The sequence below is a fragment of the Euwallacea similis genome, chromosome 12 (assembly GCF_039881205.1).
Source record: "Euwallacea similis isolate ESF13 chromosome 12, ESF131.1, whole genome shotgun sequence".
NCBI lineage: Eukaryota > Metazoa > Arthropoda > Insecta > Coleoptera > Curculionidae > Euwallacea > Euwallacea similis.
Genome location: NC_089620.1, coordinates 3,603,375 through 3,630,540, shown reverse-complemented (window position 1 = coordinate 3,630,540; position 27,166 = coordinate 3,603,375). Strand labels below are relative to the sequence as shown.

The 27,166-nt window shown below is 33.3% G+C and overlaps 4 protein-coding genes across 7 annotated transcripts; 2 read left to right on the top strand and 2 right to left on the bottom strand.

The window, feature by feature from the left end:
• Positions 1 to 1,462: 1,462 nt before the first annotated feature.
• Positions 1,463 to 3,091, top strand: Proc (Proctolin). Its single transcript, XM_066395426.1, has 3 exons — positions 1,463 to 1,588; positions 2,148 to 2,292; positions 2,351 to 3,091. The coding sequence occupies exons 2-3, from the start codon at positions 2,155 to 2,157 to the stop codon at positions 2,477 to 2,479; spliced, it is 267 nt and encodes an 88-aa protein (XP_066251523.1). The 5' UTR covers positions 1,463 to 1,588; positions 2,148 to 2,154; the 3' UTR covers positions 2,480 to 3,091.
• A 527-nt stretch (positions 3,092 to 3,618) lies between these two features.
• On the bottom strand, positions 3,619 to 10,686 carry LOC136412557 (zinc finger protein 678-like). 3 transcript variants are annotated; one of them, XM_066395641.1, is made up of 14 exons: positions 10,433 to 10,686; positions 9,307 to 9,444; positions 9,133 to 9,255; positions 7,849 to 8,077; positions 7,577 to 7,796; positions 7,353 to 7,510; positions 7,134 to 7,302; positions 5,979 to 6,095; positions 5,779 to 5,922; positions 5,570 to 5,726; positions 5,389 to 5,518; positions 5,116 to 5,286; positions 3,994 to 4,113; positions 3,619 to 3,726 (listed from the first exon to the last, which is right to left on the bottom strand). In XM_066395641.1, exons 1-13 carry the CDS (start codon positions 10,454 to 10,456, stop codon positions 4,019 to 4,021), a joined length of 1,875 nt encoding a protein of 624 aa, XP_066251738.1. In that variant the 5' UTR covers positions 10,457 to 10,686; the 3' UTR covers positions 3,619 to 3,726; positions 3,994 to 4,018. The 3 variants fall into 3 exon arrangements, with proteins under 3 accessions (XP_066251738.1, XP_066251737.1, XP_066251739.1); XM_066395640.1 differs by lacking the exon at positions 3,619 to 3,726 and having other exon boundaries at positions 3,969 to 4,113; positions 10,433 to 10,685; XM_066395642.1 differs by lacking the exons at positions 3,619 to 3,726; positions 5,979 to 6,095 and having other exon boundaries at positions 3,969 to 4,113; positions 10,433 to 10,677.
• A 307-nt stretch (positions 10,687 to 10,993) lies between these two features.
• LOC136412556 (zinc finger protein 431-like) lies at positions 10,994 to 14,411 on the top strand. The gene is made up of 11 exons (XM_066395639.1): positions 10,994 to 11,206; positions 11,281 to 11,418; positions 11,468 to 11,877; positions 11,928 to 12,079; positions 12,429 to 12,564; positions 12,672 to 12,878; positions 12,934 to 13,035; positions 13,088 to 13,247; positions 13,660 to 13,789; positions 13,944 to 14,111; positions 14,172 to 14,411. The coding sequence occupies exons 1-11, from the start codon at positions 11,072 to 11,074 to the stop codon at positions 14,360 to 14,362; spliced, it is 1,929 nt and encodes a 642-aa protein (XP_066251736.1). The 5' UTR covers positions 10,994 to 11,071; the 3' UTR covers positions 14,363 to 14,411.
• A 3,006-nt stretch (positions 14,412 to 17,417) lies between these two features.
• vib (phosphatidylinositol transfer protein vib) lies at positions 17,418 to 26,753 on the bottom strand. Of its 2 annotated transcripts, none has more exons than XM_066395651.1 (7): positions 26,603 to 26,753; positions 26,197 to 26,227; positions 23,427 to 23,690; positions 22,714 to 22,791; positions 20,074 to 20,304; positions 19,194 to 19,252; positions 17,418 to 18,176 (listed from the first exon to the last, which is right to left on the bottom strand). In XM_066395651.1, the coding sequence occupies exons 1-7, from the start codon at positions 26,617 to 26,619 to the stop codon at positions 18,038 to 18,040; spliced, it is 819 nt and encodes a 272-aa protein (XP_066251748.1). In that variant the 5' UTR covers positions 26,620 to 26,753; the 3' UTR covers positions 17,418 to 18,037. The 2 variants fall into 2 exon arrangements, with proteins under 2 accessions (XP_066251748.1, XP_066251749.1); XM_066395652.1 differs by lacking the exon at positions 22,714 to 22,791 and adding an exon at positions 22,498 to 22,575.
• Positions 26,754 to 27,166: the final 413 nt, after the last annotated feature.

The following is a 27,166-nucleotide window of genomic DNA, read 5'->3' as shown; positions in this document are numbered from 1 at the left end:
AAGTACTCGCATTATATCAAAAAACGTTACTTTAAATTTTGGGATGACTCTACCTTGATTTACTTGGGTTAAGTCCGAAATTTTAGTTTTACTCTCGGTCAATCAGATTTTATGACCGCTCCCTAAAGCTGGGTTAGACAGGATGCATTCCTATGTATGTAACAGAAATTTAGGGGGAGCGATAACAATAAAGTAAGTTTCCCTAATACCGAAGAGCCAAAGATTAAATTACCAAACTCCTACAAGCATGTGCGTACAATATACATATGTCTGAAAAAATTTTGTTTCTTGTTATATACTGGAAAATTATATTCCATATGGTCCTGTTCTATGTATGTTTTCAAACTACTGAAAACCCTTTCCATACATTAAACGCTGTGGAACACTTTTCAGTTCTTGAGATACTGAGAAACACGTAAAATTAGTCGAAAATAATTGATTTTTATGTCCAAACCTGCAAGTGTAATAAAAAATGATTAAAACAGAACATTTTAAATTCTTTTCGTTCTACTATATAAGTGAAATTATAACTTTTTCAAAATAGTGATTATCGTAGAAAATCCCGGTACCACCACACTTCTTTTAAATACCTGGATTTTTATATCTTGAACCTGAACTTGTCGTTTCCTTCCCTGTATTACAGACTTGCACTGATACCATAATCAGCTGCCTTATGGAACTTCTACCTTAATGTAGTATTGCCCCGTTTGTTTTGTCCAACAGTTTACAACGAATTATTCTACATACCTTCACCCTCGAAACTTCCATCAGGTTCACCAAAACCTCACCGTGATACTCTTAACTATCCTACGCAACGTCCTGTTGAAAACTAAAATTTCTGAGCTAAAAGTTCTCAAAGGGTACTATTAAGGGTTCTCAAGTTACACGTAATTTATTGCAACTTTCTAACTTAGTTATTAGCAGGTCATTGGCGTGCTGATGGGGAAAATCTGAAAAATTGCAGTTCTTTGAAAGAATAAGTTTATTTATCATCATTACATGCGAAGCACCCCGTAAAGAGGCCAAAAGATAATGGAGTTTGGCGTTACAATGTTAGTATTGGAGACGCCACAGCGTCGAGGCGCCGAGGCGCCCTTCAGTTACGTCACGGACTGAAAGTTTACGAAAAATGATCAACAAATTTCCTTGAGTGGGTCCATGTGGTGTTGGCCTTGTGGGTACAGGGTGAGAAAAATTCTTTTGGAATAAATTTTCCGACTGAAATTCATGCTTTAAATGCTGTATGACTTCAGTGTGTGTAAAACCAATTATTAGAAACTAAGCAGTTTGCTCCGCAAAAAAGCGTGTGATTTTATTTAAATTTTCCCATAATTGAGCCCTAAAGAGAGCACTTTCACCCTATATGATAACACAGTTAGAATTGGGAATTATATCTGTTTAGTCCAGCATTTCTTTTTACTTACCCCCACCCAAACTAACCACCCCCGGCGCCCTGCCCACGCTCATTTCTATAGGTTTAAAACCATTTGTACCCTACAACTATTGAGCAGTAGTTTTGTCGGAGATAATTCGGTCGAATCTCATTGAATCATTCAGTGCCACAAGGACCTATCCTAATAAACAAAAAGTAAGTAAATAAAATTACGCAATTTTATTATGCACGTGACCGATGCATATAATCGACGCTTTATGCACGCTACAGCGAACGTAAAACAATCTTTACGGTTCATGTATAGTTACCAGGGAAATATTATTAGAACCTTCAATTCTCGCATGGCTAAACAATTTCATGACAGGATTCATAACACTATTTAATGTCTTGGAGAGTTAATTAGATCTAATAGTGATCGCTTATGATAAAAAATGTATAATAGTCGTGTACCTGAGTCTTTAAAGAGCTGCTGCGCATTATGTTTCTTAATATGTCACATATACTTTAAAAGTCTTGTTATACATCTGTAAAATATTATTGTACATGTTTAACCCGCCTATGGAATCATTAGCCGTAATCCTTCATAGCAGCCTAATTATTGACCTCTAATGAATCATTACATTCTTAGGCAATTATGCGGAATTCTTAATTACAAAACTGCAATATATGATTCATATTTATCTGAATGTTATTAACAGTAGGTTTTCGAAAAGAGCGAATTTCTACATCGTTTTTTAAATTTTACCTTCTATAGGCTTAAAATGGCATCCATCCTAACCATAACCATAGTCTCTGTACTCATAGCAGTCTTGGTACTGCAACACGACATAGAAGCTAGATACCTACCCACGAGATCCAATGGGGACAGGGTAGATAAAATAAGGGAGCTTTTAAAAGACGTAAAACTTTGTCTGCGATTTCCCTCATTTTGCAGCTAAATTTGAATTAATTTTACAGCTGTTAGAATCCGAACTAGAAACTGGAGAATCATCCGATGTTCAGAGATGGATGCATGATGGGAAGTATTACGTAAAAAGGGAGGCAAAGTTTATGAGGGATCTACCTGATAAAACTAACGAAAAGTAAGCCATGTAGGAGGAAAGCTATAGATGTTGACCATAAAGCAATTCCATAGGACTCTAGAGACCTTTTGACAATAATTTAGTTTTGTATATCTAGGTATTATAAATATAGCGAGTATTTTATACATAATATTAGAATTGTTTTAATGTTAATGTAATATGAATTTAGCAAACTGCTAGTGTGATGAAATGTATTTAGTATGTAATAATTAATAATAAGAAATTAAATAAGAGCTTTAAGGCTTTAAGGGAATAATATTTTTAGATAGAGTTTAAGATAGGTATTTTAATAATATTTTAGAATTAAAATTGGTATTGGGATAGATAGAATTTAACTTTTCCATATTACGCTTCTTAGTACATTTTTTACCACTTGGGTTGGTAAAGAAAAATGACAAAAAAAATAACTGGCAGTTTGCTAAAACAATAAAATACTATATTATTCCTTAAGAGTTTTAAAGCAATATTTTAAAAATCAATTATTCCACTGCAAAAACAAATAACAACACTAAATAGAATAATTATTGTATTTTAATGAAGCGATGTGTCGTTCAAATGTGTCTTAAAATGTCTGCAATTTTAACTTTTTATCTGGGAATAAAAATTATGCAATATTTTTGGCAAAGGTGTTAATCATTCCATCCTTTAACGCTGTGCAAATAGTACCCACAAAACATTTGTCTACACTTCTATACAGGGTATAACGTATTATCATGGAGATATTTCAGGGAGCGGTATTGCTGTACCTAATAATAAAAAAATGCTAATAAGCTTGGGATAAAAAACGAATAATTTCCGGTACATAGGGTGGCAAATAGTGTAGTCCAGCATTTTAGTAGAAGAGGACATTTTCAACAGGTTTTATGATTTTGTTTTCATTTAGATATATTTCTATTTTAAGGCATTTGATTAAATATTACGAATTGCTTCAGATAATTAACAACTGAGCTGAATTATTTTTTTCCTTACTACCTTTGCATCGGTAGATATTTTCGTAAATTCTACGAAAGCGGTGAAAGATACGAAAATATTGCAAGAGACGAAAAAGCTAAAGAATCGAAGAAGAAATTAAATTTTTTTTGAGGAGTTCGAGTTCTTTTCAACACTTTTTGAAACAAAACATTTAAACTCATAAGAATTCATTTATTTCTGCTCTAAAGTATTTAATTATTAAACAACAGTAGTATCACGCATCTTCTGTTTACAGGCAAGTTCCAATCCTCTTGATGCTCTTGTGCTTGTGAATAGAACCTAAAACCACAATAATTACGATGTTAGGAAATATTAAAATGTAACGTAATCATGATGTGTTTTTGTAACGTCTCTTAGACATCATATAAAAGAAAAAAAGTAGAATTTGTATTGAACTAACGTAAGCAAATCTATCTACAGTAGATATGAAACTATTGCTAATGTCTTATTTTATAGAAATTATTTAATGATGTATCAAGTGCAAATTCAAAAAAATTATGTCTTTTGAAGATTCGCACTTTAATTGTTGGTCTGGAACAAAATTACCTAAATCAATGAGCAGCCCTCGAATTCATTTGTCCTTCTCGTGCTGTCGTATGTGTTGTGCTAAACTGTAGGACTGTCTACAGGCGTAAGAACATTGGGAGCACTTAAATGGCTTTTCTCCTAAAACAGACCAAAACTGCTAACATCCAACAAATTAGACCAAATTTAGTTAATCAAATATTAGGACAAAAAACAGCAATAAACCATTGACGAAATTTGAGAAGATGGGATAAGACAAGGGAGAAATATTTGACAAATTTGTGTGGATACTAAAATGGAGTTAGAAAAATATATGCTTTAACAAGATAGGTTACATCCTTCTTGAGTAATGTTACTATTTCAATTTGTTGAATAAAACGCATTATGATTGGAACACAAAGTTAACGTGGCAATGCTGCTTCTTGAAGCTTCTCACTGGAACCAACTATGAAATTATCGGTTTTCACCGCTGCTTTCTGAAGCTCCTTCTCTCCAGAACCGAGTACGACATGGTCAGTTTTTACATGTTATGAAAACCTGCGGAAAAGTAATCAATCAGCCGCCTTGCTGCTATCAATTAAATTATTCTCCACCAGTCTCCCCACTACACTACTCAAACCATCTAGTCCTAATATTAGGATAATCAACGAAACATTGGAGGCTTAAAATTAAGAACACCGTCTCTGTTTTACTTGAAATGCGAAAAGACGCCCCCAAAGTCTCTAGATCCTCTAAGTTTCGTTGAGATTAATCGATATTTGAGACTTGTATCGCGTCTTACCCGAACATAATTAATTTTTTTAATTTTCCTACGCCACTGCTCTGACCCCTCTAATTGTAGCGTTTGATTGTAAAATAAGCATTACTCACTTACAGTACCGGCCTTATGAGGAGGCGAGGTTGGGCGACGGCCCAGGGTGGCAAATCAGGAAAGGCGGCGGACTTTCCTGGTCAGCGATTTTTCTTGGAAGTAAGGGTGCGGTGATTAAAAATTTTGCCCAGGACGTCAGACTCGCTAAGGCCGGTCCTGCTCACTTAGCTTATAATTAATCAATAATGAATATTACCATTAATAGATAAAAGTGGCCCACCATTAATTTTTTTTTTTAAAGAATACCAGAAATCTTTACGAAATTTCCCTACCTGTATGTTGTAGTATATGGCACTTAAGAGTCGTGGTATCTTTAAAAGTTTTCTGGCAGTATTCGCATTTAAAGGGCCTCTCATCTGAATGCAATCTCCTGATGTGGTTCTTCAAATGGCTTTGTTGGGTAAATCTTTGATCGCACAACGTACACGGATACGGTTTTTCACCTATGTTACAGTCATTGGAACAACAAGTTCGATATAACGTTAAGATTGTAATATCTGCAGTATAACAAACCTAAACACTAAATGTATAAATCCCACACCCACCTGTATGGGAGCGCATGTGCAACCGTAATTCCGCAGGTCGACAAAATCTTTTGTCGCAAATACTGCACTTTTCCGGTCGACCAGTATGCAGCCTTAAATGGGTCTTTAATGTACTCGATTGGGAAAACCCCTTAAAATAACGCACTTTTTTAAATGTTTTTTGTCATATACTCTTTCTTACCTTTCCACATTCTGAACAAACATACGGTTTCTCCCCTGTATGAGTACGTTCATGACAAACTAAAATATTATTGGTCTTGAGTCGTTTATCACAATATTGGCATTTGTAGGGAGCTTCACCAGTGTGGATTCTCATGTGGACAGTTAATTTATTGGGTCTAATATTCAGATAATCAGAAATTGAAATTAAATCCTACAAGAACTGCTTACTGAAATCGCTTTCCACAATGGGGACATAAAATTTTTTTATCTGGAGGACTGCAAGGCTCAGCTGAATGATAACGGGTGTCATGAATCGATAGGCTTCTGACCTTTTTGCAACACTTCTTGCAGAAATTCCGAGGCTGTTTTATGCTAATACCATATACCACAGATTTTGTACAACTATTTATCGCCGTAAAGAAACTTACATTTCAGTCAAAACCGTATGATCAACAATTTCCAGTTTACATCCATTTTCAGATTTAAATCCATCAACTCCATCAGAATGGTCAGGATTGGGCAGTATTAAATTGTTGCTATCCTCCCTTAAGACACAAATAAATATACTGCGTGCCATAGAAAAGAGAACACTACGTAAAAATGGTTTGCTTTATATAATTTTTGGTATGCATGTTTCTTATTCTAACATATGCAATAATTTAAAAATTAAAGAAATTCGATGGTTAAAATTCGAAAAAACTTAATATGTCGGTTCTCTGCGTTGACTTATACACTTCTGGACATGTCTAGGCATAGATTCAATGAGATGATCGATGTCCTCTTGGAGGATCTCATTCCAGACTATCTGAACGCCTTTACAGAGTACCGCTAGGATTTGTAGAGGATGGGATAAATTTTGTAACCTTCTAACCACAATACCACAGACATGTTTGATCGGTAATAAGTCTGGAGATCGGGGTTGCCAAGGTAACAAATTGATTTCATTTTGTTGGAAGAAATACATAGTAGCTTGGGCCACATGTAGTCTTGCATTGTCTTGTTGAAAAATTGGATTGCGGAATATTCTGAGAGTAGAAGGTGCTGCTCACAGACTTCTTAGCAGTATCGTTGAGCGATCATAGTGCCTGTGATGAAAACCACAAGTGACCTGTTACCATGAATTAGTTCACCCCACATCGTTATCCCTAGTCTCGTGCATCTCGTCTGGAAGAAGGAGGAACTTCAGGAAATACCTTCTAGAAGCACTATGCCAATAGATGATATTTTGACTTGATATTTGATTTGTTGTTGCATTTTTTACATTAAAAAAAAAACTAAAATTGCTGATAACTCAGAAACGAACACGAAAAAATAATTGAAAAACTGAACGTTTTTAGTATTCGCATAAACTAATATGCATATTAAAAATTATTTAAATCGGACCAATTTTACGTGGTGTTCTCTTTTCTGTCACTCAGTACATATTTTCCTAATTGTGACAAATAAAGTGACGGTTTTTTAACGAGTTTCATTTCGTAACTAGTTATATCATGAAAGCAGGTAGTTGCATAGCGCTCACAGTTTCCTACGTGACTATTATAAATACTTTTAATTGAGTTTAGAGAACTCTCAAAGATACTTACTGCTGCTGCCCCTTACAAACGTGCCTACTTAAAGACTCATTGTCTGAAAACTTGAGTTTGCACAATTTGCAGTTAAAATTTTTACCATGTTTAACCAAATGAGTTCTAAGCTGTCTTTTAGATACAAAGGAACTGATACACGTCGGACATTTATATATTCTAGTAGAACCTTCAAAAATACATACATTACATCGAATCAATACTTGGAACAGGATTTACCTGAGTGACACGCCATGTGCTCCATAAAGTGGCCGATATTTTTGCTCAAACGAAAGCACAGTGGACATTTAAAGTCCTCACTATGGATTTGTTTTCTGTGAGAGCACAAATCGTTGAAAATTTGGTTGCAAATGAAGCACCACTGCATTTTGAACTTCCTAAATAAATATATTGGTTGAGATGAATCCCGTTTTCATGCGATGATATTTTATTTAAATAATTACCTGTGAATTCTGGAAATATGCACAGACAAACTCCGAGGAGAATTTGCCCTAAACTGGCAAAAAATGCAATTGACATGCTTTCGGTTCCTATCACGGACAATCTTAATGGCTTTATCTACTTCCACTGCACTGTACTGCTTAAGGCGCAGCTTCTGAGCTACTCTGCCAGTTCTTTGGATCAAATTTACCTTAACATGAACTTTATTCTTTTCACCATTTACTATAAATTTATAGATTCTTCATCAAATTTTGTCAGTTTACCAAATCCTTACCAAAATCTTCAGCGATTATTGGCAAGTTGTTCTCAACTTTGACAACCTCTAGTACGGGCTGATAAGTTTTATCATGAAATTCTAGATGAGCTTCAAAATCTGTTTTATCATTGAAATCTTGGTTGCAGTGGTGGCATACGAATGATGATTGAATATCATTCAGATGGTTAGTCATGTCAATGGTAAAATCAGCTCTAATTTTCTCATTTTTGATTGGAAGTTCCTTTTCCTATAAATAATCGCGGTTGGGCTTAGTTGATGGAATATTCATCTTGTCTAAAATTGCAAGAGCGAAATTTTAACCGCGTATTCATTGTATTGAAAAATATTCTAGATTGTTGTCTCGTTACTGAGATACAGAATACGCACGTTTGGAACTCGCAATTGCCCGTTATTTCCCAGAAATTGAATTATTTGAGTTTCGAAATTGTTCACTGAATTTTTTTCGTATCTGCAATCGTTTTGGAGCTAGTAGAGGAAGTAACATAAAAATCATCACATTTTTTTTCTCTATACACTATAAACTGGCATGAACTTATGTCTCGAAATCCCTCAAAAAAAAGATATACACTGTTACTTTTCCAAATAGCTTCAAGATGATTACAGACATAAAAAAATATTTGAGGTAGAAAGGGTTCAAAATTGAATTAAAAAAATCAATTTTCATGAATTTAACCGTAAGTTTGGAGTAGCAACAAGGGGTCTGGCCCCAGAAAAAGTATAACCCTAAGAAGTCTCAGAAAGGTTCCAAAAAAGTGTAATCCCAAGTCTAATTGTGACATTCTTGGATATAGTCTCTAGTGTGGTTCAAAGTGGACCTATATGTATAGATATCTTGAGAACTGTAAGAGTTAGGAAAATAGTTAAATGGGAAAAGTTGGAGGGAATTTAATGGGTAGTTTAATGTCGTTTTAAAAACCATATTAAATTTTTTCATTTTTCGGTTATTTTTCAAAGTTTATATGCGTTAGCTAAGGATCTCGTCATCTCGAGATTTGGTTCATCAGGACCGGCAAAATACCTATGGTACTACCAGCATAGTCTCATCTATCTGTCATAACAGTCCAATGGCTACTTCAGAAAGTATCCTCACCCTTAGGCGCAACTCTAACTTCAGTTACATTAAGACTTTTTATTAGGTTCCCTGCATTACATTCTCATTTAGTTTTCACAATCATATTTTTATTTTTTTTTGTATAACAAATATTATTTTCAAATTAGAATGCGCGGTTAAAGCTTCACCACTACAACTCTGAACAATAAATACAATTATGAATAACTTACTAAATTTTTGATTAGAAAATCATTAATCCTTTTACATTGTTCTATAAATTTATAACTGGAAATGGTTTTCTCTTCACATGATTCACATAAATTTAACGAATGATTTATGAAAGGACTCGTGGGCTAAAACTGTAAGATAATGTCTCAACAAATAAAATGTTCTTAAATTTTTACCTGTAAACCTAAAAGGCTATCAAATTGCTTTGCAAGCTGGGCATCTTTTTCAGTACCATGTTGCAGTATTATCATACCATTAAGGTTCTTTAGGCAGCCTCTGCAGACTTCTGACACGTCTGTATCGTCAGAGAGATACTGAAAAAACGGATTAGTCATAAAATTGATTAAATAGGTAACAGATACTTATATCATTGTTACTGAGTAACAAACAATAGTTGATTTACAAATATAGTGAAAGCTCCTATTTGAAACAGCTGTCAAGTGGATATCTCTTATAACCAAGTGTTTATTGCGGTACCAAAGTTTTGGGTACGTGTGCTTGTGTTGTGTGGACTTTCAGAAAATAAGACAAATCTAATCATAACAATGACTGTTATATTTCTCCCGAGCCTGGAGTACACCTAATGATTTAATGTTGCATTACAGGATTCCTATCTAGGTTGAGAGTATTCATCCAATTTGCTCATTGAGAGTATATTTTAGAAAGAAATTTTGATACAAATTTGAACATTCAAATCTTCAATTCCATCGTTTTTTGTAGTATTTTCAACTTCCTGTCTCTTTAACCGAAAGTAGTTGCCAACTTGCTTATATCTAACGTTCTATGTTATTTTTCATTTCCGAAGATTCAAGTTCAAAGAAGTTTGTTCTAGACATTTTGGTGGATTGATTTACTGGAATCTCACACCGTAATGTATTTTAGAGTGATCAACTTTTATTAAGGGCCAACGAGAATGATGTCAATAGTGCTAAATTCATGATTGAAACCACTCAAAACTATATTTCAGAGCAGTTTTTAGAAAGCAAAAATACCACTTAAATTGTGAGCAATTCACATTTTAAAGTTGAACATATGAATGGTCCATGGAGTGTTCTTGGAGTGCCTGAAAGCAATAAGTTAAAAGGGATGTTATTGTTTTTGATTTGATAAGCTACAGGAATTGGTGGTGCAACGGTATTTTATGGTATAAGTTTATGCCTGAGTTTACAACATAGCAACATATCAAAACTATTATTTCACACAAAAGTGTAGGTAAGTAAGTAAGTTTTAGTAAATAAAATGGTAGATACCCAGCAGAGGATTATCAAGAGATATTATAAATAATACTATCCAGATTCTTACCAGAGAAGGCTGCCATTCTTTCATCTTGATTCAGATATCATCTATCTTCTACTACTTGGACAAGGATCAATGGTATTAATACCTATTGCCCAAAACAAGATAAATGTAGGACGTTAGATACCCTATTTGTCATTTAATATTAAACATCTGACTGACAACAGATAACACATTAATTTATTGAAGATATGCTTCTGATATTTTTTCTGATTTTCATTTTTTTTTTTGATGATCGCTTGTTATTAAGGACTTTACATGTATCGATCTTCATCTTAACAAAGCAAAACAGGCACTAAAATCTTAATTTCATTATTTTTATAAAAATTAATAACTTTAATTAAGAAATTAAACATAAGCAATTTTAAATTTAATAACTTAAAGTAAACAATAAAAATAACATGTAAAGTTACTGCTGGTGTGGAGGTTTAGTAATGCTTCTATCAAGCAGCATAACACTAATACGGGAGATGTCAGTTTTTTTTCTTTGGTTTCTTTGGGTGAGACAAGGACAGAGCATACCTGAAGTAGTGCAAATAATACATACGACTAAACAAACCCCCTGTGTCAAAACGTCGAAAACTTCAATAATATCAACAAAAATACAAGTTATTGTGATTGAAAATAATAATTTCGCATTAAGAAATGGAAACTTGTCTTCAATTCACCGAAAATTCACTGTGCCAATGTTTCGTTTGTTGGAGCAACGCAGAATTAACAGAGAATGTCGCCCATAATCAAGAGATTCAAGAACTTTTTAAGAAAACTTTTAAATTAGAGGTTAGAATATGGCCACGTCTACACCGTTTTCTTTCCTGCGTCGAAGATCCCCAATTTCCAAAATTACATTTTAGGTACAGTTTTCTGAGAATTTACCCCAGTATCTCTGTACTATATGCCAAGGAAAGCTCAATTTAGCAGCTGAGTTTTTGCAGCAGGTGGAGAGCTCCCTGCAATATTTAGAGGCCTATCGAAAGTCTGAAGTTGAGCTAGTAAGTTTACTGAAATGAATTCTGCCCTATAAACAATGGAATTTTTAAGGTGAAGTTAAACAAAGATGAAAAGAATTTCTTTTCACAAAATTCTGAGGATTCACCAAAAATAAATGTCTCCATTAAAAAACATTTTGAAACCGATTTGGAAACAAGAGAAGACCCTCCAAAAGATGAAATCTCTAGTGAAAAAAATTTTGAAGACCTTGACAATACGCCTTATAGAGACAATAATACTTCTGATTCAGATAATGAGCCACTCATTAAGTGGTCTGCAAAAACTAAGAGAAAAAAACGTAACTTATTTAACCCAAAACTGGAAAGAGTCCCATTGCCATTAGTGGAAGCAGCTATAGATGAATACAGAGAAAAATACAAGGAAAATGCCGACTGCATTTTGTGTGAGTTTAAAGGTCTGAACATCAGAAACTTATCCTGTCACATGTTGTTTAAGCACAAGTAAGTATTCCAATGTCTTCGGTAAAAATGTATTTAATTGTGTGCTTCAGGGAGGAAAGGAACAACTGGTGTTTGAGATGTAATGCCATGGTAAAAGACTTGGAGAGTCATAAGAAAACACATACGGGTAGAATTTGGTGTAAATTCTGTAATAAAGGTGTGACTAGATGTCACTTTATGGAGCATTTAAAAACACATGCAGGTGTGGTGTGTTTATTACTTAGATTTATTCTTAAGGGCCCCTACAGACTCATGACTTGATTAAGCCATTTGGATGCTGTAAAACACAGGCTTTGTTGACCCAGTAGAGATTTTGATAGTAGTAACTCTATTTAATTTTTAAATAACCATAGTATTTCATATTAGTTCTGTAATATACTATTCCCTTACACAATTTAAATGAAGCTAATTTATTATTCATCAGTAAAATAAACACTTTTGAAATCTGCCATGGAGGCAAGTACAAAAAGTGAAATCATAAAAAAGTGGCCTGCTGTCTGTGGGAGCTTAAAAGAAGAAACTTAAATGTTATGTTTATTATTAATTTTCAGGAGTTGAGTTTTCTTATGAAGAGTGTTGCAAGAGATTTATTCCACAAAAATCAATTGAGGAGCACAGCAGGTTACATAAGCAGGAGAAGTCATTTCAGTGTCATGTGTGCCAAAAACCTTTTAAATTATTCAAAAAGTATTAAAATATTTCTACAATTTTATTATTTAAACAGAAAATCTTAATGTCATTGCAAGGATTTTTGAGAGGTACATTTTGGGGTTTCTATTTGTTGTCATTTGTAGCTTGGAAGATCATATACTCACACATGGTAGATACAAGTGTGAAATTTGTCAGAAAAGGTTTGAAATTCCAGAATTATTGGCCTCGCATTTTTGTTCTGGCAAAATCTTAAAGAAAGATTTTGAACAAAAAAATGAAAAATCAGAAATCGTTTTCCTTCCTAATCCCAGTGAGGAAGATATGTGCCAATTAGGATTTGAAGGGGATCAGTAATTAACACCCAATTTATCAGTTTTATACATTTTCCAAAAAGAATGTTTTTAGATATGAGGATGAATCTCAGAGTGAACAAAATAGCAAAACAAAAATGCCTGAAGAGTTTGAAATTGAAAGCTTAACATGTCATTTTTGCCAGAGGAGTTATAAGTATGTTTCTAGTAAATTTTATAGTGATTTTTTTACTAAATTTAATTTATAGGACTGCCTATAAGTTGCAAAAACACATAGAAGGTCATATGGGAATATTTAGTGCCAAGTGCCAATACTGTGATAAAGGGTTTTCAAGCAAAGCCGATCTTGCCAATCATGAGAGAGTACACACCAAAGAGAAGCCCTTTATCTGCAGCAGTTGTGGGAAGGTTGATTTATTTGCTTCTTAAGTATATTTCATAAAATTAAATTCAAGATCTAATGGTTTTCATTCCTCTCTTAACACTTGCTACGCCCCACTTGAAAATAATAAAGATCATATTTAACAAAACAAAATGAAACAGTATGCACTGTGTCTAACCTGAAGAGGGTCATCATGGGAATCTCAAAAATTTTTATGTGTGGCTGTTTCTGTGTTACTTGTTTTAAGACGTAAATTAAATTATTTTAATTATTGATTAAAAGCGTAAGCTACGATTCAACAATTCGGTCTAAATTGCTATCAAATCTCCATATTTTGTCATTTTCAAGATACCCATACTGGCCCTTATTTTAGACAAACCACGTACCTACTATTGGAATAATTTAGGGACTTATTGTTTAATGGAATGAATAATTCAGGGTTTCGTCAGTGGTGCTACACTCAGAATTCACATGAAACAACACACAGGGAAACCAGAGGTATGTGAGCTGTGTAACAAAAGGTTTTCCAGGAAATCTGAATTGAAGCTGCATTTACAGAAGCATAGAGGTAAGTTAATGTTTTTGATTTGAATTCAGACTTAATTATACAACAGAATTGGCTAATTTTATTAATTAAAATGTTAAAATGTTATATTAATACTCACTTTTGTGTTGTATGCCTTTTATCAAGGCTTTAGTACTTACTTTTCTTGTTCTTAAAGGTGAACGCCCCTTTTTGTGCACCGACTGCGGTAAATCCTTCGCCCAGAAAAGCCATCTTACTTGCCATTTAACAATGCACAGCGAAGAACGGCCTTATCCCTGCGCTCTATGCGATAAAGCATTCAAAAAGAAGGAGCTACTAAAACATCACATGAAGTTGCATGGAGGTATTTCATTGAAGGAAAAGTGTTCATACCATTATATTATTTCATTGATTTCTCCTATAGAAAAGAGCTTCAAGTGCACGGTATGTTTCTACGAATGTCACAAGAAGTATAGGCTGCAGCAACACATGAAGATGCACGAAGGGTTGAAGGCTGGACCAAAGACGAATCCTTGTCAATTGTGTAACCGTTCATTTAGTGGCGTGTCTTTGTTGAACATTCACATGGGTAATGCCCATAACGTAATTGTTTAAAGTGAAAGATTAATGTTGTAACGGGTAAATAAAGTTTATACATTTTTAGAACGCAGACTTCTTAATTTTAAATCCGTCTAAATTATTAATATGCTTGATGAATTAATTGATCAGATTTTTGGTTTAGACGGAGTGAAGTTCGCTTCCTATAAAAGTGAAGAGAACCTAATAAACTACAACTACTTACCAACGAAATTTGTAGTCAAATTTAGAATTAGATTTCTCTAAAATCGGCCAATCGATTTCTGAAGCTGAAACTCTTAGATAGGTGCATCCTTGTGCTACAATAGAGTACTTGTACTCCTATATGTTTCGCAATAAGACTACTACAGGAAGGGCAAAAAGATTATGTTTTTTTAGTGAAATTTAGGTAGAGGCAGATACTGTTAGGCCTAACGAAGTTATGTGCTTTGATATTTCAGTTAGTACCCAACTGAAGGTGGTATATTTTTTCTACAAGTTTAATCGTTGTCTGCTATATCTTAAATCAGTTCTGGGATATATTCAATAAACTCCCGAAAAGAACATTCACCATAATAAACAAATAGTGTATAACACTTCACTATTCTATTTCTTTATTAACACTGTGTACATTTTTACACTGTCACATAGTTTCTCTAGCTAAAAATGAGTAGTATCACTTCTCCGAACGTTATACATTGAAATCTGCCAACATTCATAATAAAACTATTTAGTGCCTACAACAGCTGAAGAATACTTTTAGCTACAAATTTTATGAATGCATTAACATTTCAAGGTAACGAAAGTAGATGAGTGATACGGCGCGATTTATCAAGAACACTATAAGATTAATACATATATTTTTCTTATTAATATCTCTGGCTACACCCTTCATTCAGGACATCATGCTACATTGGATTTCCAGTGACCATCCGTCCAAAATTATTGTGTAGTGACTAATGTATGAACATTTATGAGTTTAAATTTACATTAAACCGTTTTGCAGTAACTTTTTGATCTAAAAGTATTCTTCTATAAGGTGTACCTCAGTCGAATTATTTATTACACGTAACATTTATTAGAAATTGACTATTAAAATACAGAAAAAATATATTCATGTCGCCTTTATTATTTCTAATTAAGTATATCACCGTATGAGACTTGAATTTGAAAATTTTGGAATAATGAGCCTGCAACTATACCAGCTAGTTCACCCTTTTGTAGCAATATTGTATTCACGTATTCTGCGTTGAAAAATAAGGCTCTTCATTACTAACATACAGGGTGTTAGACTTTCAGAGTTTATTATGGTGTTATTTTATAGCTCTTTAAGTTTTTGAGATTAAGTTGAAATTTCGTACACTCGTTACTCTTTCACATTTAACGCGAATCCAGTCTATGCATACTATTAGAAATGTTATTTCATTTGAAATGCATAAAATTATGCATTTCCTAACTGGTTACATAAATAGCTATTTTACTTCTGACTAAGAAACTTAAATAAAGAAAGCTGGAATTTAGGCGAAATTAAACGAGGAACACATTTAATCTCATTCTCCCAGCAGTGCCAGATATGAAAAAATGTAAACAATAAACAAGTTTTTTTTCCAGTGGCGCACCACAAAAAAGGTTTGGGGGATAAAAAGGGTCTGATTACTGGAAGAGTCCACCATGTATGTAGATTTGCATTATTTTTACAACAGTCTATCGATAATACTCATGTAGATTGTGAATAATAATGTATACATTGAATTTTAGGTTAACATCTCAAAATCTGAAAGAACTACGAAATAAACTTGTAAAAAAATGTGAAAGTGCAACACATTGTATATCGGTATCAAAGCGTTTTTGGAGCGTAATTCATATGACAAAGATACATTGTTTTTCGATTTAGAATTTGCTTACAAAAAAGTGGATCATTATAGTTCCTATTTTTATCATTTAAATAGTAATAAGTAAGTTGAGGACAGAGATCTGGCCTAATATCATCACAACGATGAACTTTTACTATTGAAAACTATTTATTGATCATTTTTAAAATATCCGCGGTGCAATTACAATTTACTTAGAACTCTTGTCTATTAAGCCGTGACCCAGCAGACTGCTGAAATATTGAATAGTTTATTACAACCATGAATTAGTAATATCAAATTAATTCTCTTTCATTTGGACTCGAAAACAAAAAAAAAATTAAAGTGTGCAGTAAAGTCATTTGACCGCATTTGATACTGCAAAGATGACAACATATAACGCAGTCATAAAATTTGGTAATTAGACCAAGTTATCACCATTTCCTCTTTTGGATAAAAGTTGGGTTGGATAGAAAGGGATTTGGACAGTTGAGGGTATAAATTAATTCGATTTAGTCAAAGTCCTATTATGAACGAGCAAATGGATGCTAAAAAGGATAACTCAAACTTTAAAATAGAACGCGCAAGGAGGAAAATATTGGGTGCGGCAAAGTTTTGCCATAGAAATTTTTTGTTAAAAAAAAATCACCGAAAAGAAATATTTCCTATCAACCTGATATATCAAAATACACATAAGGCATATGACATTATGTTATAGTATCATCAGTGGCACAATAACAATGATCCATAACAAAATTCTGTATTTTTCTACTTTGACGTAATACCTTACTTTTCCAAGCTAATTCTAACAAATATTCTATAGTTGGGTACATTTTGCCGCATCTTTTTGCCATAATTATTAGCTCTATTTGTAACTGTTTTCTTGGTCATCAACTCCTTCGTATCACAATTTAGAACTCATAGGAGCTAAATAAGAATGTGCAAAACAATAAAGGCGGCAATAAAATTGTATAATTCTAGAGAAGATTATCTGAAAAGTAAATTGGCTTTTTTAAGTACTTACACTAGATTATCTTACATTTCGACAATAATTTATTAATTTTAATGGAACACTTTGTTGTTATTAAACGTAGCTGTTTAACCGATAAATCCTCACCAAGTAAGTAACAATTAAGAAAGCTATATTATTTTGGGTGATTGTAGAATATATATCTTAAGAGGAATACTTACTGATTTGTGTGTTGAGACGAAAAAAAAAAACAAATAAAAATAAAACGAAAATGTATAGTTAAAAAACAATTTATTGTGTAAAATATAAAAATTTCACAATAAGACAAAGCATCTCTGGATGGCAACAAAAGAGCAAATATTTCATTAGTTTTCTGGTTCAGCAACCTTTTTGAGGCTGAAGATCCGTCTCCTACAAAACCACACACTTTGATTGGTAACTTATATAATATATACTCTAAATCACCACGTAATATGAAATAAAAAAGCCTACGTATAAATGCATTTACCCCCAGTTTAAATTATTAATATAAAAACATTTGCAACAGGACTCGTTTACAGCAGACTTTCATATAAATTCTCTTTTAGGGACGTATTTTGGAAAATAACAAAATAGTTTTTTCTTGGACCACTAAAACAAACGCAACAAATCAACAGAGAAAATAATTATAAAAATATAAATAGTGTGAACAAGTCCTGCCAGAATCCGAAAGAACACAATCCGATTATACTTAAGATTAGAATACTTTGACCACGTAAGAGGCCGGTTTTCAAAAGAATTCCCCCCTTCTATAAACTATTATGAGTTTTTCTTAATTTTTTTGGTAGGATCAACACTGCTTTTTAAGTTATCGTTAAATTAACTATATCCGTGTGATTTTTACTAATTAATAATTTAATCCGACTCTGCTTTCATGCCACGCGCCTGGCCGGTCTTTCGAAGAGCCTCCAGTTCTTCTTTAGTTTTGTCCTCGATCCGCCGGATATCGTCCATTGTCAAACCGTGCCAGCGGTCCATCCAACAAAACACTTGCCTGGAATACATGGCACATTTAAGCCACCAACACGCACGTAAAAGTTGAGTGGAACTCGAGATTTAAGTTATTAAAAATATCAAATCTTTTCGGTAGTGTCCATTCAAGAGTGGACCGACTGAATTGAAATCAACTAACCTTAATTCAACTGCATTTTCATTAAAAGCGTGGATAATTTCCACAAAATGCCAACAGAGAATAAAACTCAGAGAATCAGGAATGGAAAGGAGTGGAGATATTTCAGACGAAATTAATTTTTGTTTCACGTTCCTGTGTTGTTGCGAAGCTATTTTCGCCTTGATAAAACCCCAAGACAATGCCAAATAGCGAAATAAAAAATATGCACTTATAAACTAACCCGTAATAGGGCAAATCGCATCAAAACCTAACGTAAAAAGCAATAAACTCGTTAAATATTATGTGTCACTGCATTCGTAATAAAAAGCAGGTTCAGAATTAAAAAAATCCAGGATCGTATTTTTTTAAAAATGATGTTGATGATGGTTGCAGGAAATTTAATCGCCAAATTTTAAATGTTATATCTTGGTGGAATTTATTAAATCAAGGTATTAAATTTGTTTGTAGGGATAAAAAATGAATTATGGATTGCTAAACTATCGAATATCTACATATATCGCAGCAAATATTTTATAAAAATACCATTGAATCCTTTGTCCTTTGTTTGCAGGATAGTTTTTTTAGAATCCTAAAGTTTAATCCGGGGTATAATAATCCATATTCGCTGATTATGGTAGGACTCATTTTTAGATTATTAATTATTTTTATTTTCATTAATAAAAATAATAATTTAATATTAAGATGTTAAAAATGAAAGCAAGGCATCTATTACCAAAAGATACATTATAAGTCATTGATATTTCAACTACATTTTTATTGCAAACTCTGCGGAATTCCTTTCTCAAACACATTACTTTTGAAAGTTCCCAAATCATAAAAATATTAGTGGTTGGGGCTTAATATTCCGAGATTAAAAGCTGTAACTACACTAATACTCACCTATGGAAATTGGTAAATAGTCGCCTTTCACTCTTCTGGATAAAGCTTTCTACTCTTGTCTGGAAAATAATGAAGCGAATTACAATATCAACAATACATACAGTAAAAATATGGAACATATTCATTTAAAATTTTATAGTGATTCAGTAAGTGGTAATAGGGGTACATTGATATCTCAAAATCTTCTTCAAAGTGTGGAATCAAAGCCATAATTAACCCTGTGCAGAGACTATTCAGTCTTGGGCACTTTGTATAAATAATTTCTTTTTAAAATTGTTAGAAATTGTCATATAATTACACGTATAAAAGAAAAAAAATTCAAACAAATCATTTTTATGAGGCAAATTTAAAAGGTAAAAATTCTTCTGAACGTGTGACACGGTGTCGTAGCGGTGTAACGTCACGCAGCGGTCTAGTGGGCTGTAACTAGGAAGTGCGACACGCAATAAATTGGGGATTACAAGAGAACTTTGGCCATTATGGGATTGTATTACCTTTCTATTACATAGTAAAACTGCTTTTGCAGCTTTTTACCACAAACTGTCTATGGCTGCGAATAATCCGATGCGCCATATGACGTCAAAGAGCTGGCCTTCCAGCAGCTTTTAGCTATTTCTGACATATTTATTTTCAAGTTACGTGGAAACAAAAAGCGTTTTCAGCATTTTAATACTTAATACGTGATAGTCCCGAATTAAAATTTACAAAATAAACGAGTAGATCTATCTATTAAATTAACCTCATATTTCATCGCGCACTATCTTCATAAACTCAAAAATACATAACTTTCATTAAAACTACCCTTAGGGACTACTATTAACGCATGCATTAAAACCAAGAAAATATCATACATGATTATATAAATCTAGTCAAAATTTACCTGCAAACCGAACCATTTGAATTCCACAGTTACCAGCTTATAACACGTCATCACCGGGTCTATCCTTTCCTTCCAGTTGGGTCCTTGCAGGGGCCCACGCCCGGTTTTCTGTGATTTGAACTTGGACGGATCCTCGTCTTCTTTATAATCGGCCGATGTCACTGGGTCATTGGCTATATCGATGTGTATCACTTCACGGGATTTAAGTTTCTCCCCTGGAAGCTCATGCACCTTTGGGGATTTCCAAGAGAACAAAAATGTGACATATTAAACTACATCAATGTGTTGATTTAAAGAGGATTTGATCTGTTCAAAAGGTATACGAGGATGGTCATTATTCATATTATATTTGAACAAAGCTTGTCAGCAATTTTTGGATTTTATCATATAGGATAAATATTGCAGAAAAATTAGAGGTTGATCTCTTCAATCAAAATAAGACATAAATAAAAAATGTACTAGAAAGAAACATCTCAAATGTATAATTCTGAGATGCAATATTAAAATTAACAATAAATTCATACAGATGTACCTACCGATGTATTAACAAAATATCAAAAATTTTGGTCCGTAGTCGACAGATAAATTTAGAGATAGCTATTAACTTAATAGATAAAAAGAATCACTATCTAATTCGCTTCTAGAGTAAAAATGCTATCCTGGTTGTAACTTTTTTTAGTAAAAAAAAATAATTAAAGGAATATTAAGTCCCAGTTCTAGGTAACTTTACCGAAATATTACCGAAATAAATGAAAACTTATAAAGGAAATTCAGTTACAATAGATGAGACAACCTTCCATATTGGCGCTAAAAAAGCGCTCAACTTCCCTAAAACTTTCGTTTTATGAAGACAAATTTGATACATTTTTGAACTACAACTTGGCCATCCTTCTGTCGTTTAATTTTTGAGACAGACATTTTATAAACCATACGCACAATGACATGTACACTACATATATCACATACACTTTCATTTCAATTTGCGAGAAATTTCTGCTTTGAGTGAACATTATGGCCAATAGAACTCTATTTTATTTAAAAAAAAATAAAATGAACGTGTAATACATCTAATTATTTCTAGTATATTAAAGACGACACAAGTTAAAATTAAAACATGATGATAAATTCGTACAACTGATTAGATTGTGACTATGTTAGACCAAGCGCATGCTAAAAAGTGGTTACCATAAATACTTTCCCACAGCAAAAACTATACTATACAAGCATATAAGCAGCTGGAAAAGGACATAGATAAGGATAATTTGCTTAAAATTTCGGATTACCTGAATAAGTGGCGATCTTAATAGCATGGAAATTAATTTATATTTTACTGGAAAATTTGGTAGGGAGGAGGGTGGATAGTTGGGTCGAAAAGAATGTGCCATCAATTTATTAGACAATCTTAATCCTTTGCTTCCTGGCGGCTACACGGTGAGAACATTTACAAATACATTATTTGCCAGGAAAAATGGTCTATGGAGAAAAAACATAGTAAAAAGAGCATGGGTCTTGGCGCCCCCAGAAAAAATATTATCTCCCATCATATAAAGTTGGGCATGATAAAACAGTGTGTGGAATCGCTCAATGGGGATGGCGCCTACTTGTATAGACAATTTCAGCCTTTATCGACTATCAAATTAAAAAAAAAGGTATAATGTTGAACCCTGAAATACGGGACATAATAAAGAAATTTAAGGAGCTGCAATATGAATATAAAATGGCACTTTCTACATAGCCATTTGGGCTATTTCCCAGATTACCTTGGTGAGGTTGAGGGAAACGTTTCCATCAAGACATCAAAGAAATGGAGCATCCCTATCAGGGGCTATGGCACGTTAGTATGATGGCGGATTACTGCTGGTCTCTCAAACGGGCAAGCTCGACAGACACTGCCCATAAAAGGAAGTCAACTAAAAAAGCATTTCTTTTTACTAAAACGAGAATATTCATTTTATTACAATTCAAGCTATCTGGAACGAGAAGATAAGGCCAGTATTATTATTAATTCCAGAACGGCTTTAAATTAGAATAGCAGTATTTTGAGAAAATATATATGGTGTGCCCAAGATGAGAACGCTAAGACATCGCAGGTAATCGCAGCATTTTCAAACAATAAGAAAATCTAGATACAGAATAACTATTTGGATTTTTGGAAGAAATTCCTGACGATAATGTCAGTAATCCTCATGCAAAATTCATTGTAGGCAGGAATATTGGCTAAGAAATATGAGACCTTGTTATTTATTATTTAAAAGATCCAAGCTAAGATCAAGGTTAATGATTGCGAAGTTTAAGGGACATTGAGAACTACTTTGCTGGGAAAATTAAATAAATAAGAGATAAAACCACAAAGTACGAGAAATGAAAACTTGTTTTCAGGCAAATAGGAGCAGGCAATCAGCAACGAGGGTTGCTCCTACTTACATTCTCCTGCTTTCCTGTGTCTGGGACGTGCAGACTCTCAATACAGATCACGAAGTTTTCTTTCATGTAACCTGGATTCTGTATTACGTGGCATGACCAGCACCCCCAATGAAATTATATTTACAACATCCCCGGAACAAACACCGCCATACAATGCAGAAGGTGACACATAGAAAAGAAAAAACCAACTGAGAAGTGTTTCTGAAGAGTACTTACATTTTCTTGGTTTCCCATGTCGGGGGCATGCAAGGTTTCTATCACTAACCTAAATTTTTCTTTCATATAACCTGGATTCTGGAAAATGTCATTTATTAGCAATAGAGCAATTGGACCCAAACAAGTATCTTTAACCTCAGAGTAGCTCAGATACTCTAGTGGTTGAAAATTTTTGTCAAAAAAAGCTTAGAATTTTCATGAGTCTTTTTTCTGGAAACTTGCTAGAGTCAATTACTTGAGTGACAAATTGTAAATTACCGAGTGTGGTTGTTCTATCATATGTTGTATTATCTAAAAATTCCTACCATAATGATGCTACAATTGGCCCAAGTAAGTTTCTGAAAAACTTATTGTGTGCAAAAATAGTCCAAAATATTGTCTCATTTTTGACTCAACTATATTCAGTGTTTTTATAGTCAAAAGGGCTCTTCACTGACGAGTCCTCAGATTTTTCAACAATAAACTTCCAACATTGCTTTCAATTCATTGCGCACCATTATTGACAGGTATTTTAAGGGCTCTCGTTTGCTCAATTCTAATTCATATGATTAACTTTGGATTCGCCAGGTAACAGCCGTTTCAGCTAAACTTAATTGATCAAATCTACTTTACAGTGTTTTCCTGTCCACTACATTGTGGCTGCCAATTTGACTACTTTTGCACTCAAAGAACCTCATTTCCTTCACTTTCTTTCTGGGGCATGACCGACTTACCGTGATCACAGTTCGACAATAAGGGTAAGCATTCCAAGCCTCTTCATGGATTTCCAAGCTCCCTTTGGGCGCCAGCAATCGAATAAATGCTGGCACTTTGCTGGCTAAGTGGTAGATCTTGTAAGTGTACTGGCCAGAGTTGTACTTGCCGCTCAACAGAGGATAATTAGTGAAGGGCTCATTTTTGAGCACTTCGATGCCCTCACCACCCCCAGTGTTGTCTTTTGAGGCTTCAGCTACACTGAAGAGCTGTGCCACTTGATACTAGAACAAGTACTATGTGCACAATTCAATATAAAAATACATGAGGACACGAAAATTAATATTTTTTTTGTTTTATACCAACGCTGCCAGCTATACATGTCTGCTTGGTTGTAAAAAAAGAAACTTAAAATTTATTGGTCTACTGATAGTGAGCTTATGGATCGTTTAATTAGTTAATCAAGTCATTACTATGGCTGTGAACTAAGATATGACTTTACAACAAAGTAGACCTTTTACAGCCATTCATCATGCTAGATGAATATAAATTTGTAATTAATGCGTTGAAATTGGTGCTTTTTATAACATCCTCGATATTTTATTGATCCTCCTCGATTTAGCTAATAACTAGGAGAGTGTGATACGTTAGATGTTACCTTTTCTATGGTATTTTAGATGTTCCCATTTCGTCTAATGGGTATCTTTTATATGTAATTAGGCAGAGGTGTATATTAAGTCAAATTTAATAGATGTAGTTGTCTTTTAATTAGCCGGCGATTTGCTCATTTCTATGTCCGTTCTGTGTAATTCGGTTTTTATCCGCTAATGTTAAGGTCAACATTCAATTTTTAATTAAAGAGTTCAAAGGTTCTCCTCGATGTCCTCCTTGGCTGGGTTCTAAAGTTTATTAAGAAACTTGAGTAGGTAATTCATTGGACATACTACCGGATTAATGAACATTAAGGTTTTTTTTAAATGACTTAATAGTAATAGTTATTATTTATGAGAATGCTAAATTCTCTATAGAGTTATTGAACGTTCAATAAAAATGCAAACGTTAATTGAAGTAGTCTATTATACATATATAAAGGTGGAAAGTTTTTCATTACTGTTGAGAGATTTGATGTGACAAATATTTTCATTCTAAGTATAATGTGACTGTATTAAATATGGTCACATCACTATTGGTATTTTAGTGTATTGTTGATGAATCTGAGAAATTAGCCACATATTCTGGGACACCCTATATGTAGTTATGTTGTATCAGTTGGTCAGAGGACCATACAAAGTCAGTTGTGTAGTATACTAGTATATTTATTCTGGCTTACAGCTTACGAAGGAAATTCTCACTTTTAACTATATGACACATTATTTATATACTGTAAGGTATAGTTTTAAGTTTCAAAGCGATTTTAAAGGAATACTTAACTAAAATAATACACTCAGAATTTCCATCACTTAAAAAGATTGTAGAATACTTTTTTAAATTCCTTTTATCTTGTATGCAATTCAGAAATTAGTATAAAATAAGAGGAACTTGTTTATATCTTTAAAAGAAAATATAACTCATTTGCAATGGACTCGGTCACCCTGTACACACCTTGAAGGCAGATTTTAAGCTCAGGTATTATGAGTGTTGATTGGTTTAGGGATTGGGGGGGGGGGGGGGGGGGGATTTGTCATCCCAATTTGACAAAAAAGATTGCAAAAACAGCAAACTAGTAAACTATCACATTTTTTATTTATTGTTTAAATACATGTTCCTTTTATTTCATCTATTTCCTTTTTTCACCCCTGCAGCAATTTATTTACAAAAATGATTCTTGTTTAATCTTGAGACTTAAAGCTGATTGATCAACTATCTTCTATCTAATTACGTCAGTGTCCCATATTAATAAAAGACAACATGAAGGTCTACTTTTATAATTTTTAATGTCCACTTCTTTCTATTGTACCTCTGTGTGGTTCTGGCGATATTTTAAGAATAGTGTAAGGTTTGCAGAACCATTCTTTACTGACCTCCAGAGATTCAATAGACATTTTGAGAAAATCTACCTTATAATATAAAAACAGGTGGTACTCAGTAGTGGTATGTCATTGAATGGCACATTCATATTTTGTTTCCTATTTATATTATACCTACCTATCTATTTACATATTACACTGGCAGTTTCTTTGTGAATTAATTGACAATTGAATTCAAAAATTTCTTCATGGAGTCTGCTGATTTTAACCTAACTTACAGATTTGTGAATTAAGACTACAAATTTCTGATTCATTGTGAGTTTGACCAAACTACTCTTTATAAATAAATATGTTTATGTGATTTGTTAAAATTTTATTTTGTTTGGCATTACTTTTTTCACATAAATCATAGGTGAAAGATACATATACTGCAAGCTATTAAATACATATACCAATATTTTTAGCTTTTATGTGTTGGAAGCCCTGAACTTATAAAGATATTGATAAAATTAGAGCATTAAATTATGAATAACTTCTGAAACTTCTTTGTGAATTATTTTACATCAAAATTGTTAACATCAAAGGCATTTCATTTGGAGTTTTACTTAAGTGTGTGAAGCGACTTTGAGAAGAAATTCATAGATATATTGTCATTATAATACCAATTTTAGGTCAGTAGGACACTTGAAATAAGCAGCATCTATAGCTTATCCCTAGTTATACTACATGACCAGATAAAGAAATTGCAGAGGAGATTAATCCAGTGACTTTCTGAGACATTTACTGTGGCATATCGTTAAGTAAAATGCTGACAGAAACTTACCTCTTCGACTGTAAGGGGCAACGTAACTCGGCTGCAAAAAAGAAATGTAACAATTACAAATACAAATTACGTTAACCTTTCTAATGATGTACAAGTGCAAATTAAAATTGGTCAATGCTAGATTTCAAGGTCCATGCAAAACAAAAAAGGACGGTCAAAAATCGATTTATGACAATGAGAAATTGGTTGGCTTAGGGATAAAATTAATAAAGCTAATTAAGAAATAGGAATTTATGAATTTCAAGAAAAAATCATCCAGATAAGCCAGAAATCTGAGAAAATTGGAACTTTTGACAGTTCTTCCCTGCAGGTTAAACTTGGACTGTCGGCACTTGATTTTAGGCGATAAATAACTGAGTTTATACTGAATGCTCATAACTACTGAATAACCATAACGCATACTTACAATTCTTTTATTAACATGTTGTTTTTAATTAAATTTTAACTATTTAACATATGAAATTAAATTGAGAACTAAACTTGTCAATGATCACTGGCACAAAACTTGAAAAGTAACAGCGCACGCTCAGTGACGCATGATGTGACGTACGAAACTGTCACTATCAACTCATAACGCTTTTGGATTTTTCTACACTATCCACACTTAATTTTATTTCTATCTTTGTCTAGTAATATATAATAAATAAGGACAGAAAAGTATTAGTGAGATTCACTTAACGTTTGAAAACACTTTGAGATGGAATCAATATTTTTTTCGATGATTGGTTGTTTAACCGCGTAAGGCGGACCTACGTCATAGTATCAGCGGTTGTGCAGTGTCCTACAGCTGTACGGGGTGGATTCAAAAAGATCCACTCCAGATCATGAATCATAAAATTATTTGCAAATATGTTTAAAGTGTGGGTTGCATTATCATTTTTTTAATGAGAATCGATAGTAAGAATTTCATTATTTCAAATCTATAAAAGCCCTTTTTTTGAGGAAATTGAGGGAAATATCTTCGCTTGAA

Coding starts and splice junctions, on each gene's coding strand:
- Proc (XM_066395426.1), top strand. CDS start 2,155: ATGGCATCCATCCTAACCATAACCATAGTCTCTGTACTCATAGCAGTC. Junction 2,293..2,350: donor TAAGGGAGCTTTTAAAAGAC/GTAAAACTTTGT, acceptor TTAATTTTACAG/CTGTTAGAATCCGAACTAGA.
- LOC136412557 (XM_066395641.1), bottom strand. CDS start 10,456: ATGAAAGAATGGCAGCCTTCTCTG. Junction 5,923..5,978: donor CATACGGTTTTGACTGAAAT/GTAAGTTTCTTT, acceptor ATATGGTATTAG/CATAAAACAGCCTCGGAATT. Junction 5,727..5,778: donor CATTGTGGAAAGCGATTTCA/GTAAGCAGTTCT, acceptor TCTGAATATTAG/ACCCAATAAATTAACTGTCC.
- LOC136412556 (XM_066395639.1), top strand. CDS start 11,072: ATGGAAACTTGTCTTCAATTCACCGAAAATTCACTGTGCCAATGTTTC. Junction 11,419..11,467: donor GAAAGTCTGAAGTTGAGCTA/GTAAGTTTACTG, acceptor GGAATTTTTAAG/GTGAAGTTAAACAAAGATGA. Junction 14,112..14,171: donor TCACATGAAGTTGCATGGAG/GTATTTCATTGA, acceptor TTTCTCCTATAG/AAAAGAGCTTCAAGTGCACG.
- vib (XM_066395651.1), bottom strand. Junction 23,691..26,196: donor TGCCCCTTACAGTCGAAGAG/GTAAGTTTCTGT, acceptor TACTTGTTCTAG/TATCAAGTGGCACAGCTCTT. Junction 22,792..23,426: donor ATTGTCGAACTGTGATCACG/GTAAGTCGGTCA, acceptor GACATTTTCCAG/AATCCAGGTTATATGAAAGA.